The 15,436-nt window shown below is 39.8% G+C and overlaps 1 protein-coding gene across 2 annotated transcripts in view; it reads right to left on the reverse strand.

The window, feature by feature from the left end:
• FOSL2 (FOS like 2, AP-1 transcription factor subunit) overlaps positions 1-15,125 on the reverse strand; it is a 31,842-nt gene extending 16,717 nt beyond the window's left edge. The window contains exon 1 of one of the 2 annotated variants that reach the window (XM_058162773.1): positions 14,176-15,125. In XM_058162773.1, coding sequence (XP_058018756.1) covers positions 14,176-14,274 — 99 coding nt within the window. In that variant the 5' untranslated portion in view covers positions 14,275-15,125. Of the gene's footprint in view, positions 1-13,477; positions 13,759-14,175 lie in introns of those variants that run through there. The other variant, XM_058162860.1, reaches the window with a different exon arrangement.
• Positions 15,126-15,436: the final 311 nt, after the last annotated feature.

Here is a 15,436-nt window from a genome sequence, read left to right on the forward strand (position 1 = left end):
CTGAGACAGCTGCATTATTAAAAGGCAAAGTTTTGTTGTCACCCAAAAAATAGTATCATTACATCATTCTTTGGATTCGGCTTTTTAAATGTGTAAAAAACAAAGATATTGCTTTCATATGCCAGGACAGCTATAATGTATGGTTTTGCTATGACTGGCATGACAGAGCCCTCCCCTCCCCCAAGAAGACCAATCAAGGCAGAAATACAGTTGTTGCTGTGACAAGATGGATTACCTTAGTAAAGCCGTGGTGGCTCAAGTGGTTAGAATGCAGTATTGCAGGCTAACTTACCGCTCACTCCAGGAGTTTGATTCTGATTAGCTCAAGGTTGACTCAGCCTTCTATCCTTCTGAGATGGGTAAAATGAGGATCAAGATTGTTGGAGGCAATATGCTGACTCTGTAAACCGCTTAGAGAGACCTGTAAAGCACTATGAAGTGGTATATAAGTCTAAGTGCTATTGCTATTGCTAAAGTGGAATGATGGAGCTTTGCAAATCCATATTAAACATGGCAAAATTGTCAAATGAATTCAAGGGCATTTAATAGCAATAGCTATTCATAATGCTTTTACAGCCCACTCTAAGCTGTTTACAGAGTCAGCACATTGCCCCCAGCAATCTGAGTCCTCAACAATCCTAGGTAAATATAGAAAGGACAGCAATATAAATTTCTAATGTCAATGCAGTCTTCAGGTAGAAACTCTGGGTGTTGCTACAGAACATAACTAAGTCCATAAATGCCAATGTTCCCATTTTTTGCATTCCTGCATGCAGGTTTTTTAAGATGGTTTAAAAACAAAAAAACCCAGAAGGTCCACACCCCAACCTAAAGCAATAAAAGAAAAAATTCTTTCATTTTGGTCTTCCACTTTTGTAACCACATATATATCCAAGGGATATGGTCTTCTGGAGTCCTTTGCACAGATCTGGGTAAGTGGGAAGTACATAGTTACTTACATTCCCACTCTTTACAGATAATCTTTTGCTATGTTTTCAGTAGGAAGAAACAACTAAGATCTGCACCTACTCTGGGCCTCCGTAGTTAAGAGTGGCTAGGATGCTTGGTGGGCTAAATACCCTGTTTAGAATAAGACTATAGATTCAGGAAGAATGGATAAATTATTTATTGCATAGAGTAAGGTTAAGGAACTACAGTAATTGAGAAGTGAAGACAATATGAGAAATCAAACTGAAAATCTCATAGTTTAAACTCAGTCTCTTCCAGGCATGAATATACATTCAGACACAAGCATACACAACAAAATACAACTAAGGATACAAAGGAACAAACAGCTCTGAACAATTCACATACATCAATTCATTCACACACATATCTTTTAATCTGCCTTTAGCTCCACATTTCCATAGATGGCTGTTTTAAGATGGTTAATTCTCAATCCTCATTTCAAAGCTGGGCCTGCAGAAGCCAGCTGAGAGAGATCCGAAACCAATAAAATACCTTATTCCACCAGACTTGATATCCTGGGTCTAGAAAACTTGGAAATTCGTCGCCTTCGACAGGACCTGGGTTTAGCTTATAGAATCATCCGTTGTAATGTCCTTCCTGCCAATGACTACTTCAGTTTCAACTATAATAACACAAGAGCTACCAACAGATTTAAACTTAATGTCAACCGCACCAGTTTAGATTGCAGAAAACACCTAACAGAGAGGGTACGCAACTTGGGCGTTCTCCTGGATGGACGGCTGTCGTTTGAAGATCATTTGGCGGCCGTCTCCAGGAGAGCCTTTTACCAGGTTCGCCTGGTCCGCCAGTTGCGTCCCTTTCTGGACCGGGATGCCTTATGCACGGTCACTCATGCTCTCGTCAATTCCCGCCTGGATTATTGCAATGCTCTCTACATGGGGCTACCCCTGAAGTGCACTCGGAGACTCCAGTTAGTCCAGAATGCAGCTGCGCGGGTGATTGAGGGAGCTCCACGTTGCTCCCGGGTAACACCGCTCCTGCGCAGTCTGCACTGGCTACCTGTGGTCTTTCGGGTGCGCTTCAAGGTTTTGGTTACCACCTTTAAAGCGCTCCATGGCTTAGGGCCCGGGTACTTACGGGACCGCCTGCTGTTACCTTATGTCTCCCATCGACCCGTATGCTCTCACAGAGAGGGTCTCCTCAGGGTGCCATCCGCCAAGCAATGCCGGCTGGCGGCCCCCAGGGGAAGGGCCTTCTCTGTTGGAGCACCTACTCTCTGGAACGACCTTCCCCCCAGTTTGCGCCAAATATCTGACCTTCGGACCTTTCGCCGGGAATTAAAAACTCACTTATGTATTCAAGCGGGACTGGACTGATTTTTTAAATTTTTAAATTTTTAATTTTTTAATCCTTTGTAATTTTATATGGGGTATTTTAGGTTAGGTCACTCTGACGGTTTTAATTCGGCCACTATTGAATAGGTATTTTAAATTGATATTTTAACTTTGTATACTTGCTGTTTTTATCTTTGGCTGTACACCGCCCTGAGTCCTTCGGGAGAAGGGCGGTATAAAAATTTAAATAAATAAATAAATAAATAAATTTCTGTAACAGAATTATCTATGCTTGGAATGCATTACCTGACTTTGTGGTCTCTTCTCATAACCCCAAAAAAGTTTTATTAAAAATCTATCCACTGTTGACCTCACCACATTTCTAAGAGGACTCTAAGGGGCGTGCATAAGAGCACAAATGTGCCTACCGTTCCTGTCCTATTGTTTCTTTCCCTATATATATCTAAATCCACAGAAAACAAATATATATATATATATATATATATATATATATATATATATATTTATATATATATATATATATATATATGCTTATACTACCTTGTTTCTCCCCATATATATGTTTATATATTATATAATCTTTTGTGTTATTCTTGTTATCCTTGTGTATATTGTTATGACAAAATCAAATAAATAAAATAAAATAAATAGATTCCCTCTTCTTTTGATAGAAGATGAAAAAAGTAGGGATATATAGAGTTGGGCTCCTGCCTTTTCAGAAGCTAATCTGAGAGGGAAGGGGATTGTTCTTAGTTGATTGCTTAGAGCTTGGGTTTCCTGGGTTTTGATGAGTTCTGTCCACAGTCTAGGTCTGTGCTGGCGAATCTATGGCACGTATACCAGAAGTGGCACACAGAGCCATCTCTCCAGGCATGTGAGCCGTTGCCTGTTGCTCTTCCGGGTTCCGGTGCGCCAGTCAGATGGTCTTCACAAGCATGGGAGCGCTGGACACCAGAAGATCAGCCACCTGGTGCGTATGCACATGCCAGGAAGATGATCTGATTTCCAGGGCACTCATGCGCACCAGGCACCTGGTCTTTGTACATGCATGCATGCCTGAAACTGGAAGAGCAGCCGCATGCGCATGTACACTGGGTGGCTCTCTTCCAGTTTCCGGCATGCGCACACTCACACACTCCCATTTCGGCACTCTGTGCCGAAAAGATTCACCAATGGTCTAGGTCAATGTTTCTCAACCTTGGCAAGTTTAAGATGGACAGATTTCAACTCCCAGAATTTTGAGCCCACCCATTCTGAATCCACCCATTCTAAACGTGCCAAGGTTAAGAAACACTATTCTAGATGGACTACTTTATTAACTCTTTCTTATCTAAATCCCAAGGAGTGCTTTTCCCTACTTGATTACAACTTTACTCTGTGACCTGAGTAATCCATGAAATATGGAGGAGTAGATGAGGAAAAAGTTGTGTTTTCTAGCCAGTCATCCCAGAGAATTCCAGTGTGTAACCCTGCCATATTCTACTCAATTGTTTATGTTCCCAGAATACCAAATAGTAACTCAAAAGACAAGGCTGACTCATAGAACAACAAAACTTCAGCAGTTTTTAAGAAAACATTGGCATGAGGTAAGGAATATCCCTGGCTCTTTAGAGGGTGAAAAGTAGGCTGATCATAAGCAAACCATTTCATATTTAAAACTAAAAAGTTTATGTTGCTGGAAGTATATGAATGACATTGACCTTGTAAATTAAGTAGGACTAAGACTAAGTCTACTGAGGGAGGAAACTACTAGAAAATCACAAGTTTGTATGCTGGACTGGGAAGTCCAAAAACATCCAGAACGAAAACTACAGCAAAAACTTCCATACTATTCCTGTGAAAACTGAATGGTTGCATTTCATACAGTCACATCTTTCTTTTCTTCTAAAAAAGCTTAACCATACCAATAACAACAATATTTGTAGTCTAACATTAATAGCATTTTTAAAAGATACCCTAAATTCCAAGCTGATAGAAAATGAAAAAAAAAGAAGATATATATATGGAAACATGGCACATAAATATAAAAATGAAAACGCTGTTTCACAGATAATGTTCTATCAATAGGGCATAGAATTTTAAGCCCTGGTACCAGTTAAAGTACTGCTACTCTATATGTGGTATCTGGAGACAGTTTTAAAGGGAGAATATAAAGATGCCTCCATCTGAAGCAGATTTATGTGCCTATACTTTAATAATAATACCCCATAAAAAGTGTTTTGGGATTCAGATCAGAAAAAAAATCCCTGCAGGTTTTTCCTCTGTCTAGACAAAATAAAGCAGGAGCTTTTAAAAAGACACTGGATAATAATTTATTTTTTAAAAGTGTAGGTATTTGTTGCATATATAAAAAATTTACAGGCATACTAGTCCACCTTGTTTTGTTTTCATAGCAAGTCTGAAACTTTTGCTGGCACCAAAAGCTGAGGCAATGGAAGAAAAAGAAAACAATTGGTAGCCTCTGAACGAGAAAAAAAAAGTAGAAGAAAAGGAATGCTTTTCTGTAACAAGGAGACAACAATTGTTGGATTAGGTTTACAGGCTCACCATGCCCCAGCATGGGGTTTTTAAATCCATTATTCAAAAGTATTTGCAGTATATGAAAATTATCCCCACTGTTTTGATTGATGAAATGACATTAAAGGAAGTAAAATAAACTAGTGAACTAAACAAAAACAGGAGATCTGTCCTGCTGAATCCAGCTAAGGTCAACTACCGATTCAGAATTTGTGCCTTGAGGACAATCCACGAAGATGGCAATAGTTTTAACTGTGAAGGTATGTGATGAGAAAAACACTTATTTTCCAGAATGATGCAACATAAACAAGGGAGCAAGGGAACAAGGAGAGAAGTCAATGGCGTCATCCTCACAACTTGCTTGGGAAGGTTAACATTCTCTGGAATAATAAAGGCGGGGCAGGGGTAGGATTTACAAAGGAAGGAAAAAGCTCCAATGTAAAGCAAAAGTCTGTATTAACAATGGATTTCAACTTAAAATACTTAGTCTTGCTATTCTCTGAACTAACATCCCTCTGTAATCAACAAGGAAGATGTTCCTCAAAGCATCCTAAAGAGCATATTTAGGAGTTAAATGTTGTTCTTGAATGTTACAGTATAAAATCATGGCTGATGTCACATGAGCCAAAAAGGCATTCTATACAAATGCAAGAACATGCACATTTCTGACACACAATAATCTTGACAAGCTGTTTTAGCATCTCGAAATGTGTGTGCTTTAAACAATGAAATAAGCAACCCGACAAAACCTGATGTTGTCCATATATACCGGGATCCATTCCTGTGGATTGGAACTTGAGACTGCTGAGAATACCCTGGAATATCAAGAAAAACCACCCAATCAAACAAATCAAGCCAAAGTTCTCACTCAAGGCTCTATCTATCCTATTATATGAGAACCTGGCTCTCTACAGAAAGCTGTAATGCTGGGAAAGGTAGAAGGAAAGAGAAGAAGAGGACAACCAGTAACCAGATGGACGGCTCAGTTGCAATGTTGTCAGGTATTCAATTCGAACACCTAAAAAAACAAATTAGGAAAAATTGACATAGACAAAATGTATGTGGTCGCTAAGAATTGGCACCAACTTGATGGTACACAATCAATCAAATCTTGAAGGTTGAGAATTTTAAGATTCTAGTGGACTTTGTCAAAACCTGGAAGTTATATAGAGCCAAGGTTGTAGACTCTATTGGAAAATCAAAACAATATTCAGGAAGAAATCAATAACAAATCATATCCACACTACTGTCAAGGCTAACAGCGTGGATAGGTATGCCTGGTCACCAGAGATAGAGCTGATTTTTACCCTATTTCAACCCATCTGAATGGCACCGAGTTGTACAAGAGTGAAACAGTGATTAAGAGCTATCAAGGAAACACTATAGGTGGTCCTTGACTTACAACCACAATTGAGCCTCAAATTTCTGTTGCTAAGTGAAACATCTGTTAAGGGGGTTTACCCCATTTTACGACTTTTGTTGCCACAGAGGTTAAGTGAATCACTATAGTTGTTCACTTAGTAACAGAGTTGTTAAGTGAATCTGGCTTCCCCTTTGACTTTGTTTGTAAGAAGGTAGCAAAAGGGGGATCACCTGACCTCAGGACTCTACAACTGTCATTAATATGAGTCAGTTACCGAGCACCTGAATTTTGATCACATGATCTTTGGGATGACGCAATGGTCGTTAAGTGTGAAAAAAGGGTATAAGTCACTTGTTTCAGTGCCATTGTAACTCTGAACAGTCACTAAGTGAATGGTTGTTAAGTTATAGAATGTCAGATGTTAAGGGAGGAGTTCCTATCATACAGGTCATCTAAATTACTAATACGAGTACTCAGAAATATACATCTTCTAAATGACTGTGGAATAAAAATCAGCAAAATGGCTCAGATACAATATTCTTGGCAACTATGGTCACGGCCTCATTCCCTAGGAATAAACCCTAGAGACAAGACAGCCTACAACGAAGCAGGAGGATTTTGAGTCAGGATTTATTTGAGACTTATAAGTTAGTTTGTTTGCTTAACTAAATTGAAACTGGTTATGTGCACCTCTCTATGTACATGCTCATACAACAATCTTTCTAATGCTATTTTTCTTTTACATTTTAGTAGGATTTTTTTTTCCTTCAGTGAAGCACACTTCAGGCTCAGATGGATATTCTTAAGTAATCTTTTGCAGGATGGAAAAGTTAACTATTTAAATTATTAAACATCAAGCTGCTTTTTCATTCAGAGGCGAATCTAGAGCTAGAGCTCTAGAATCTAGAGCTATCAGACCAGAATAAAAATGGAAAGTTATTGTGGACTTCCATAATTCAAAGCAAAGAAGAACCATTGTGCATTTGTGGAACGTTTAAGAAAAATAGTGCTGGATTTCAAATAAGATTTGCCTTATCCTATATTATGTCTTACAGTAGCCAGTCCATGCACCCATAGTAAGTAATGTAGTATTCTTCTGATATTGAAAGTAACAACCATGTTAAGTAACCATCTATGTTTGAGATCATTCTTCCTAATAAGAGATATAACCAATGGCAAGATAAAAAGAACCTGCACAACCTTATGGCTCCTATTTATTGCACAAATCTGCTTCTCTTCTTAGCATTGTCTCATTTACCATCACTATAACTCCATGAGGATACTCAGCAGAAAATGAGTGACTTGGTTGATGTTGCCCATCAGCCTCATGGTGAAATTGATCTGCTCCATTCTTTTCTCACTGCTTCACAACATTTGAGATTTTTTTTTTACTGAAAAGATCAGCCTACCATCAACTACAGTGATGCCTTACAGGATCTCAACTTTTTTACTGTTTTATAAATTGAAAGATAAATTGTTATCTCATCTGAATTATTATGAATCAGTATTCTACTTCTGGTTCAGATCCTTAACCTTGCAGGATAGTTTCAAGATAGGCTCCAGGGTAAAATATCAAATATACATCCATTATGTGCAAAGTTATCTGTACTGTGAATTTGTGATAACAGCATAGTTTTCATAAATAACAGACTGCTTTAAAAGTGCAGCAATTTAAAGGCAGTAAGTTCCCAAAGACAAGATGCCTCACTCTGCCTCATTCTTAAGAAACAGGATGGAGGGGGAGAAGGTTGGGGATAGAAGAAGGAGAGTGAATTCAGTACATTTTTTCTCTTGTCAGGCAGCTGACATAAAATAAGAAGTCTATGAAACATTCATTCTTGAGTTGAAGTTCAGATTTATGCTTAATCTGCAATATCAGTAAGAATCAAAGCAAAAAACATTGCAGAAACTCTCATATTCTCTTTGAACTGTCAGACATAAGCCATACATGCATGCTATTCTGACATGATTGCCATGTCTTTATTTAATCTGGAACCTAACAGCAGTGTTTTAGGGTGTATACACCACACCCTTTTTGGACCAAGCTGTTCTTCATTTCTTTATTAAATTTCCATCATGCTTTTTAAAAAAACACACCCTTAGAATGGAACTACTATTATCACAAACTTTCAACAAACACTGAAGGCACAAAAGAAGATTGAATTTTAGCACTTCTGTGCAAAGGATTTAACTTCTTGGTCTTTTGGCTAAGATTAAGGACAGCATGTACTGTTGTAGTGAATACAGATAGTCCTCAATTTATGACCGCAGTTGAGTCCCAAATTTTTGTTGTTAAGCGAATCATTTTAAAAGTGGATTATGCCCCATTTTATGACCTTTCTTGCCTCAGTTGTTTAAGTGAATCACTGCAGTTGTTAAGTTAGTAACCTGGTTGTTAAGTAAACCTTAACATTGACTTCCTCATTGACTTTGCTTGTCAGAATGTCACAAAAGATGATCACATGATCTTGGGACACAGCAACAGTCATAAATATGAATCAGTTGCCCACCATCTGAATTTTGATTACATGATCATGGGGATGCTGGAAAGGTCAAAACTGTGAAAAACGGTCATAAGTCACTTTTTTCAATGCCGTTGTAACTTTGAACGGTCACTAAATGAGCTGTTGTAAATTGAGGACTATCTGTAAAGTTGTTGACTCTACAACTGAAATTTTATAAGAAATACTGGTACGGTCATATATACATGATGTCGAAGGCTGAAGCCGATTGGGCATCTTACGTCACATCCAATAGATTGAAAAGCCAATAACAGATAGTGGGTATATGAAAAGGCCAGAGTTGGTTGGCTACTTGACAAGTTGCAGTTAAACGGCACAATCCTGATCTTCACAAACCAAAGTCACCTGAAACAATTCCAGTCCCACAGAGCAAATTTTTACAAAAATGTGTAGGGATGAGTTTAGATATAGGAGAAGTTTTTTCAGAAGGGATGAAACTTTGAGACAAAAGTGTACCAAAAATACTAAGAAAGCAATAATTTGAACCACACGGTTATTTTTTTTAATATGCTGTATATTTGAAGCAAGCAACTCACCCATTCCACATACTTAGTGTAAATTACTCCTTTCCATTATCTATAATCTTTGGAAATCTATCTGGATTAGCCAAAAGAGGGCACCAAAGAGATGTCTTTGCTATGGAGCTGGGCACAGAGAGAGTCATTTCTGGTAAAATAAAGGGGGGGACCGAGAACTCTTTGATGTATGGAATCTTTCAGACTCGAATTACTAGCAAAGTTTAACTCGGGCAATTATCCACAAAAACAAAAATGCCGATAACTTATAGTAAAAATAACTCCCCATGTTGCTGCTTTACTGCACAAGTAGTAAGAAACCCATGGGCGGGGGGGGGGGGAGGAAAGCAAAGGCAACTGATGTAAACATGTTATGAAATATCATAAGTTTGTGTAACTGAGGAGATTGTGCAATGCTTTTCAGAGAAGCCATAATTTTTGCCTATGATGAAAAGGCAGCTGGGGGCGGTGGGGGGGGGGAGAGAAATAAAGAGAGAAATACAAATTGAGAGAAAAAAGGCGGGGAACAAACCGGCCATCAGACTTCAGTTCCAACAGGAAATATTCCTCATTCTTTAAGTTCCGACATCATTCAAGACCAGACACTGACCAAAAAAAAGTATCCCAAAAATGTAGCCAGAGTGCTCAGATCCTGTAAGAACTTGCATTTTGAAGGTCAAAACCCAATCAACAATAAATACCAACAAGCCAAGGAATGTCTGAATACCAAAGGAAAACAGTAATTGCCCTCTTGTTTGCCTGAAGATAAAGCAGATACAAAAAAAGGACATTCCAATTCCTTCTGGGAAAAACTGTTAAAAAATGTAGAAACCAAACTGAATTGATTCCTTTGAAAGGATAGGAGATATGGTGGTGGGGGGATTGCATTTTGCCTATGGAAATGACTGTATCATTTAAACAGCATTTTTAGCACAGACTAGAGTTAGAGTTCATGGAAGGGAAAATGATTCCAGCTAGAATAAAAGAGAAGAGTTGCAAACAAGAGAGAAAGAAAATCCATAATTTTAAAAAGTACAATTCATCTTGCAGATTCCACTAATTTGCAATAGAGCAACAAAGACAATAATACACTCTGCCTAATTTAGGAAAAAAATTTCTCTCTTGCCTTACATTTTTTCGATGTTACAAATGATTTACAATCCATTGCAAAAATGTTTTTTTTTTCAGTAAATTGGGTCTGTAGTCTGGCCAATTATTAGATGGGATTATAAAGGAAGTGCTGAACTGCATTTACACAAACATACAAAACGTCTGCCATCATTAACATACTGAAATTAAAAAACGAATATGTAATCCCACATCAGATTTTGAATTTAGATTCTAGGTTTTCAATGGAAAAAGCCATTTCGCTTTGTGTGTATAATATCTAGGTAGACAACCTAAGTTAAAGTAAATTATAAATCAAGCTAATGATATTAACATTGAATCCATTTTGGAAAGTAAATGTAATTATTTCAATCAAACTTATTCTGATAAGAGTTGCAATTTCTACTTTTTCAAACACAAAGTATTGCAGCCTCCTTGGAATCCTAAAACTGATATGGAAATTCTATTTGTACAATAGGCGAAAAAAAGGAAATCTTAGAATCAGAAACCAATTTGATTTCAGATTCACAGAAAGAGATATGTGTTTATTTGGATATTTGAAGAAGTTACTTCCATAACCCTGCAAATTTGGTCCACTGCAAATTTACTTTTACCAAATAGAGCACAAATAAATGGGATGGGTGTCACAGTAAAAAATGCTAACCATTACAAATATTAAGGAAACATTTTGCATTTTAGAAATATCTTGGAAAATTGAAGATTAGTATTTGAAAAGGGAGGGAAGAACTTCTTATTCCCAAAAAGCGAGGCAGAAGTATCTTATCTCTGTAAACCCACCTTCCCTAAATAACCAATCTTTTCCCGCTTCTTATGACTTTTGATTCATATTTTTCAGCCTAGATACAAAATCAGTTCAGACACTAATAAACACAAAAATTATAGAGATGCATTATTCCCAATTTTGAAAACTAAAATCAGCACATTAAACCTTCATAAAAATATCTAATTTTGTGAACTGCCAAAGTGCAGCCTAATTTTGCCCACATACAATTTGCTAGGCTCCTTCCTATAGGCCAACTACTATATAATGAAAATAATCTATCTTTCTTTGGAACTCTGAAATAATTTTCTAGAATCATTGTAGATTCCATTTTTCTAGATTCACACAATGGTATTACAAATACATTACAGTCACATTCCAAATCCTTAATTCTGTCCTGACAGTTATGTGAGCTGGCGCCATATTTCCTGAAGACATCTCTATTTTTGTTTTATTTTTTCCAAACCCTAAAAATGATTATTTCATAAGCTTAATTCATTTGAGTTGAAGGAACTTAAGAACAGAAGCAGTTCAAAGGAGATTCCCATTGTGGCTTCTCCTGGGAACAGACCTGGACTGTTCTCAAGAACTGATGCCTTTCACAATTTCCTTTCTCTCCTTAAACTTGTATTTCTTAAATAAGAAACTTAGAGATAAAAAATAGAGGAATGATCAACCCATATAAAGAAAATATATCTGTCCATAAAGTCACATGCATTTCAAGTGACTTCATTCCCTGTTTTTGTCACTTAAGTGACCTTTTACCTTGAGTTAAGTCTTACAAAGGTCCAGGTGAGCCTCAACTACCCTGGGATTATATAGGCCTTTAATAGGTACCATTGGGCTCACAGATGTGCCCCCTTAGAAGCATTAAGGCTCATTTCTTTGCCCCTTCTAATTTTAAAATCATTTTTACTTTTTTTAATATACTTAAACATTAGTTTTCTTGCTGGGAAAGTTTGCTGCAAAGCAAAGCACCAGTTTCCAACATAATCATGTGATGCATGTTAGCTCATTTGTATGTTTTGGTGTGGTGTACTTTTTGTCTGAGATTTTCTTCTATGTGGGAGTATAATGATCTGTGTGTTTCTTTAAACATAACCTGTTTGCATTATGTGAAAAAAAGTATTTTGTTGTGCTTTGTGCAGGCAGATACGTGTTTTGGCACTTGACAGTCAGACCACACCTCTGCATTGTATTCATTTGGCAAAGTTATATATCTCTCAGACTAAGTCTCCTCAATTTGTCCTCTGTGAAATGGGTACTAGAGTAGAAGACTATGAGCTCAAAGCAGAAATTTTGTGTTCAGAGGTCCAGAATTCCTTCTTGCCTTTGTAGGTAAAGTTCATAGGTGACCTACATTTTCTGTTTTGTAAAATAGAGTTTTGCAACTTGCCCTAACTATCTTGTGGGCATTTGTAAATGTGCAAGTCCTACTGCCGTCTCCAAATTATTAAGAACACATATAACTTTCTCTCAAAATGAGCCCAATGTTTAAAAGAGTTGGGGATTCCTTCCCCAGAGCCGATTATTTTCTACTCTGTAGAATCTCACCCCACAGCCACAATATCTGAACTTTTGGAAATACCATAAGGGAACAAGTCAAGCCAAGGAAACATTATAGATGACCAGACCTACATTTAGCCTGCTGTTTGCAAGCTGCTCGTTGTGGAGGGGGGGGGGAGGTTCTACTGAATAAACCTGAAGACAGACTTCATCTCCTCCTTTGCACTCTTAAAAGTCCACAAAAGAAACCAAGTTCTTTCTTTGGCTCTCCTTCAGCTGAGGTACCAGACATTTTGGCATTCTTTCCCAATAGCAATGATTGAAGAGTGAGGCCCACGTATCCCCTTTTATACTGTTTACACACCAGTGGAAAACCTGTGTTAATAGTTCCAGAAGGCTACTCATGATTTCATCTTTTGTTCCCAATTAGACATTTTATTCCGAGAAAAACATGCCGCCAACCGCCGTACCCACCCAACCCTTTGACCTGGGGCGTATGGCTCTCTCAACTCAGGCTTTCTCTTCGCCCAGGATTTTTAGACTCTCGCCCAAAAAGGCTCCCCTTCCCTCCGACTCCCCGTTAGAGGACCTCAAGACACAACTGATCCTCTGGGGAGACTAGACCGAAGATACCTTTCCCAGAAGGGACCCCGAAGCCAAGAGAACCAATGCAACCTCCCACCCTCTGGCTCCACCAGAGGCCAGCACAAGCTGCGGAAAGCAAGACCGCCCAAGGAGAGCGGGATTCAGGTTCTGCTGAACTCAAAAGTGCCCCAGCAAAGGGATCGCGAGCGCACGGACAAACCGCGAACCTCTCTTTTCCTAGGAAGAAAAGGAAAACAAGGCAAGGGAGAGGACCGCCCGCCCCCGACCCCGCTTACTTAGCCGGCGCGCCGCCCAAATCGGTGGCTCAGGGTCGCATTGGGCTTGTTACTCCGATCGGGCTGTCTCCTGCCTACCAACTTCCAAGGGCTCGCACTCTCTCTCTCTCTCTCTCTCGCCTTGCACTTCCAAGGACTTGTCCGCCCGCAACCGCCCCAACTCTTGAAAAGCCGCGGCCGTTTCCGCCTCCTTTTAAGGTGTGAGCGCGCTGAGAGGCGGCTATTGGACTGGAGACCAAAGAAGACGCGTCGCCCGTTGCTCCCCTCTAATCTCCGACTGAGGGAGAGGTCGAGGCGCGCACACAGGAGGTGGACTGGGGTGTGGTTAGCGAACTTTATTATTTGATTAAGGAGTTGCTGCGAGCCGCGGAGGAAGGAGGGGGCACAGATCGCCCGCGGGGACGGGTGGAGGGGGGGGAGAAACATGGGACGGAGAGGCGCTGAGGAGGGGGGGGAAAGCAAATAATTAATAATCAGCATGGTAACAGCGACCCGAACCACGCAAAGCCATATTAAAATAAAATGAAAGAAAGCAGCTACTCCCCCCCACAAGACAAATTCCTGTTACGGGACCACAAATGGGAGAAAGGATGAATTTAGGATAAAAGAAAGTACACGTGTCCTGGGAAAAGGAGAGCGTGGATGTCAGAACCGGATTTGAGCAACTTGGCGACCAAGGTGCTCTGGCTGGCCCCTACCTGTTGAGTTGTGATGCTCGGGTAAGTTTCCGGATGTCCTGGAGAAGTGCTGCTGCCCCGAGAGGAGGTATCAAAATTTGTCGGAAAGTCCTGGTACATTGTCCAAGGTGCAAGCAGGAGAGGAATAATAATGAAAAAAAACAGCAAAAAAACAAAACAAAAAAAACCACACAATCTTTCTAGCTGCTGTTCCCTCTTGCTCAGTCCCTTCCTGTCTTGGTTTCCAATCGTATAATTGATGCTTCAGATTTCAAGCGCGCTCAGGTAGAGACGGATGCAGCTGGCAGTTTGGATTTGGATTCTATTTTAAAACAAGTCCTGATTTCTCTCTCTCTCGAAATGGGACCGTGGGATTTAAAAAAAGAATCCCCCCAAACCTCCCACGTATAAGAATGCAAAATTCACTGCTTGTAGAGCCAAATTACCGAGTCTCTTAAGAACGTCAGCATAACTATGAAAAGGCTTTTTTTAAAAAAAAAAGAGAGAGAGAGTTCTCTTTCCAAACGCGTCTTTATTTCTAAAGAAAATTGGACGTTTCTTGTTTCCCCTTCCTTCCACTTTGCCTGCCTAGTGGTATCAAAGTCTTGATCTCTCTGTAGTTTTAAGAAGGATCGTTGCCTCCTGTATAATTAAGTCCTTCAGAAAAGTGCCGTCTTCCTGCTCGAACTGGACTGGATGACTCAGCCCGGGATTTTGAGGCTGTTTATTTACTTATTGTTGAAAAGGTTCGGCTGAATTATCGAACTAGCTCTTGATTTGGCTCTTCTCGGCCAAGAAGGCGAACTCTTCTGTCCCCTTGCTTTAACACGTAAGCCCCCTCCCTTCTCTTTCCCTTGAGCAAGCGCCTCTCTAATTTAGTATCCTTGTTCTCTGAGCTCCTTTACTCTCCCTGGATGAGTCAGTGCGGTGGCATTAGTTCAAATCCCGAGCCTCATTGCATCTCCTCTTCTTAAGATCTGTACCATGTGGACTTCCAGCGTCAAACTTGCAACTTGGCCACGCCCCACTCGCAACGCGGAACCTCCCACTGGTAGGGGAGGAGGAGGAGACAGGAGGAGGGCAAAATCGGTCGGCCCATTGAACCCGACCCAGTTTACTGAGCGCAGACGATCGGAAGGCGGATAGACAGGCAATTCAGGCAGACGTTCTCACGCCCACTCGCCATGCCGCCCGACTGGACAGTCCGTTGCTCGGTCCAGAATGGGTTTTTTCCCTATCTCTTTCTCCCCCCCCCCAGTCTCGGTTTAGTTTGTTCCATTGT

Source organism: Ahaetulla prasina, chromosome 1 (genome assembly GCF_028640845.1).
Source record: "Ahaetulla prasina isolate Xishuangbanna chromosome 1, ASM2864084v1, whole genome shotgun sequence".
Classification (NCBI taxonomy): Eukaryota; Metazoa; Chordata; class Lepidosauria; order Squamata; family Colubridae; genus Ahaetulla; species Ahaetulla prasina.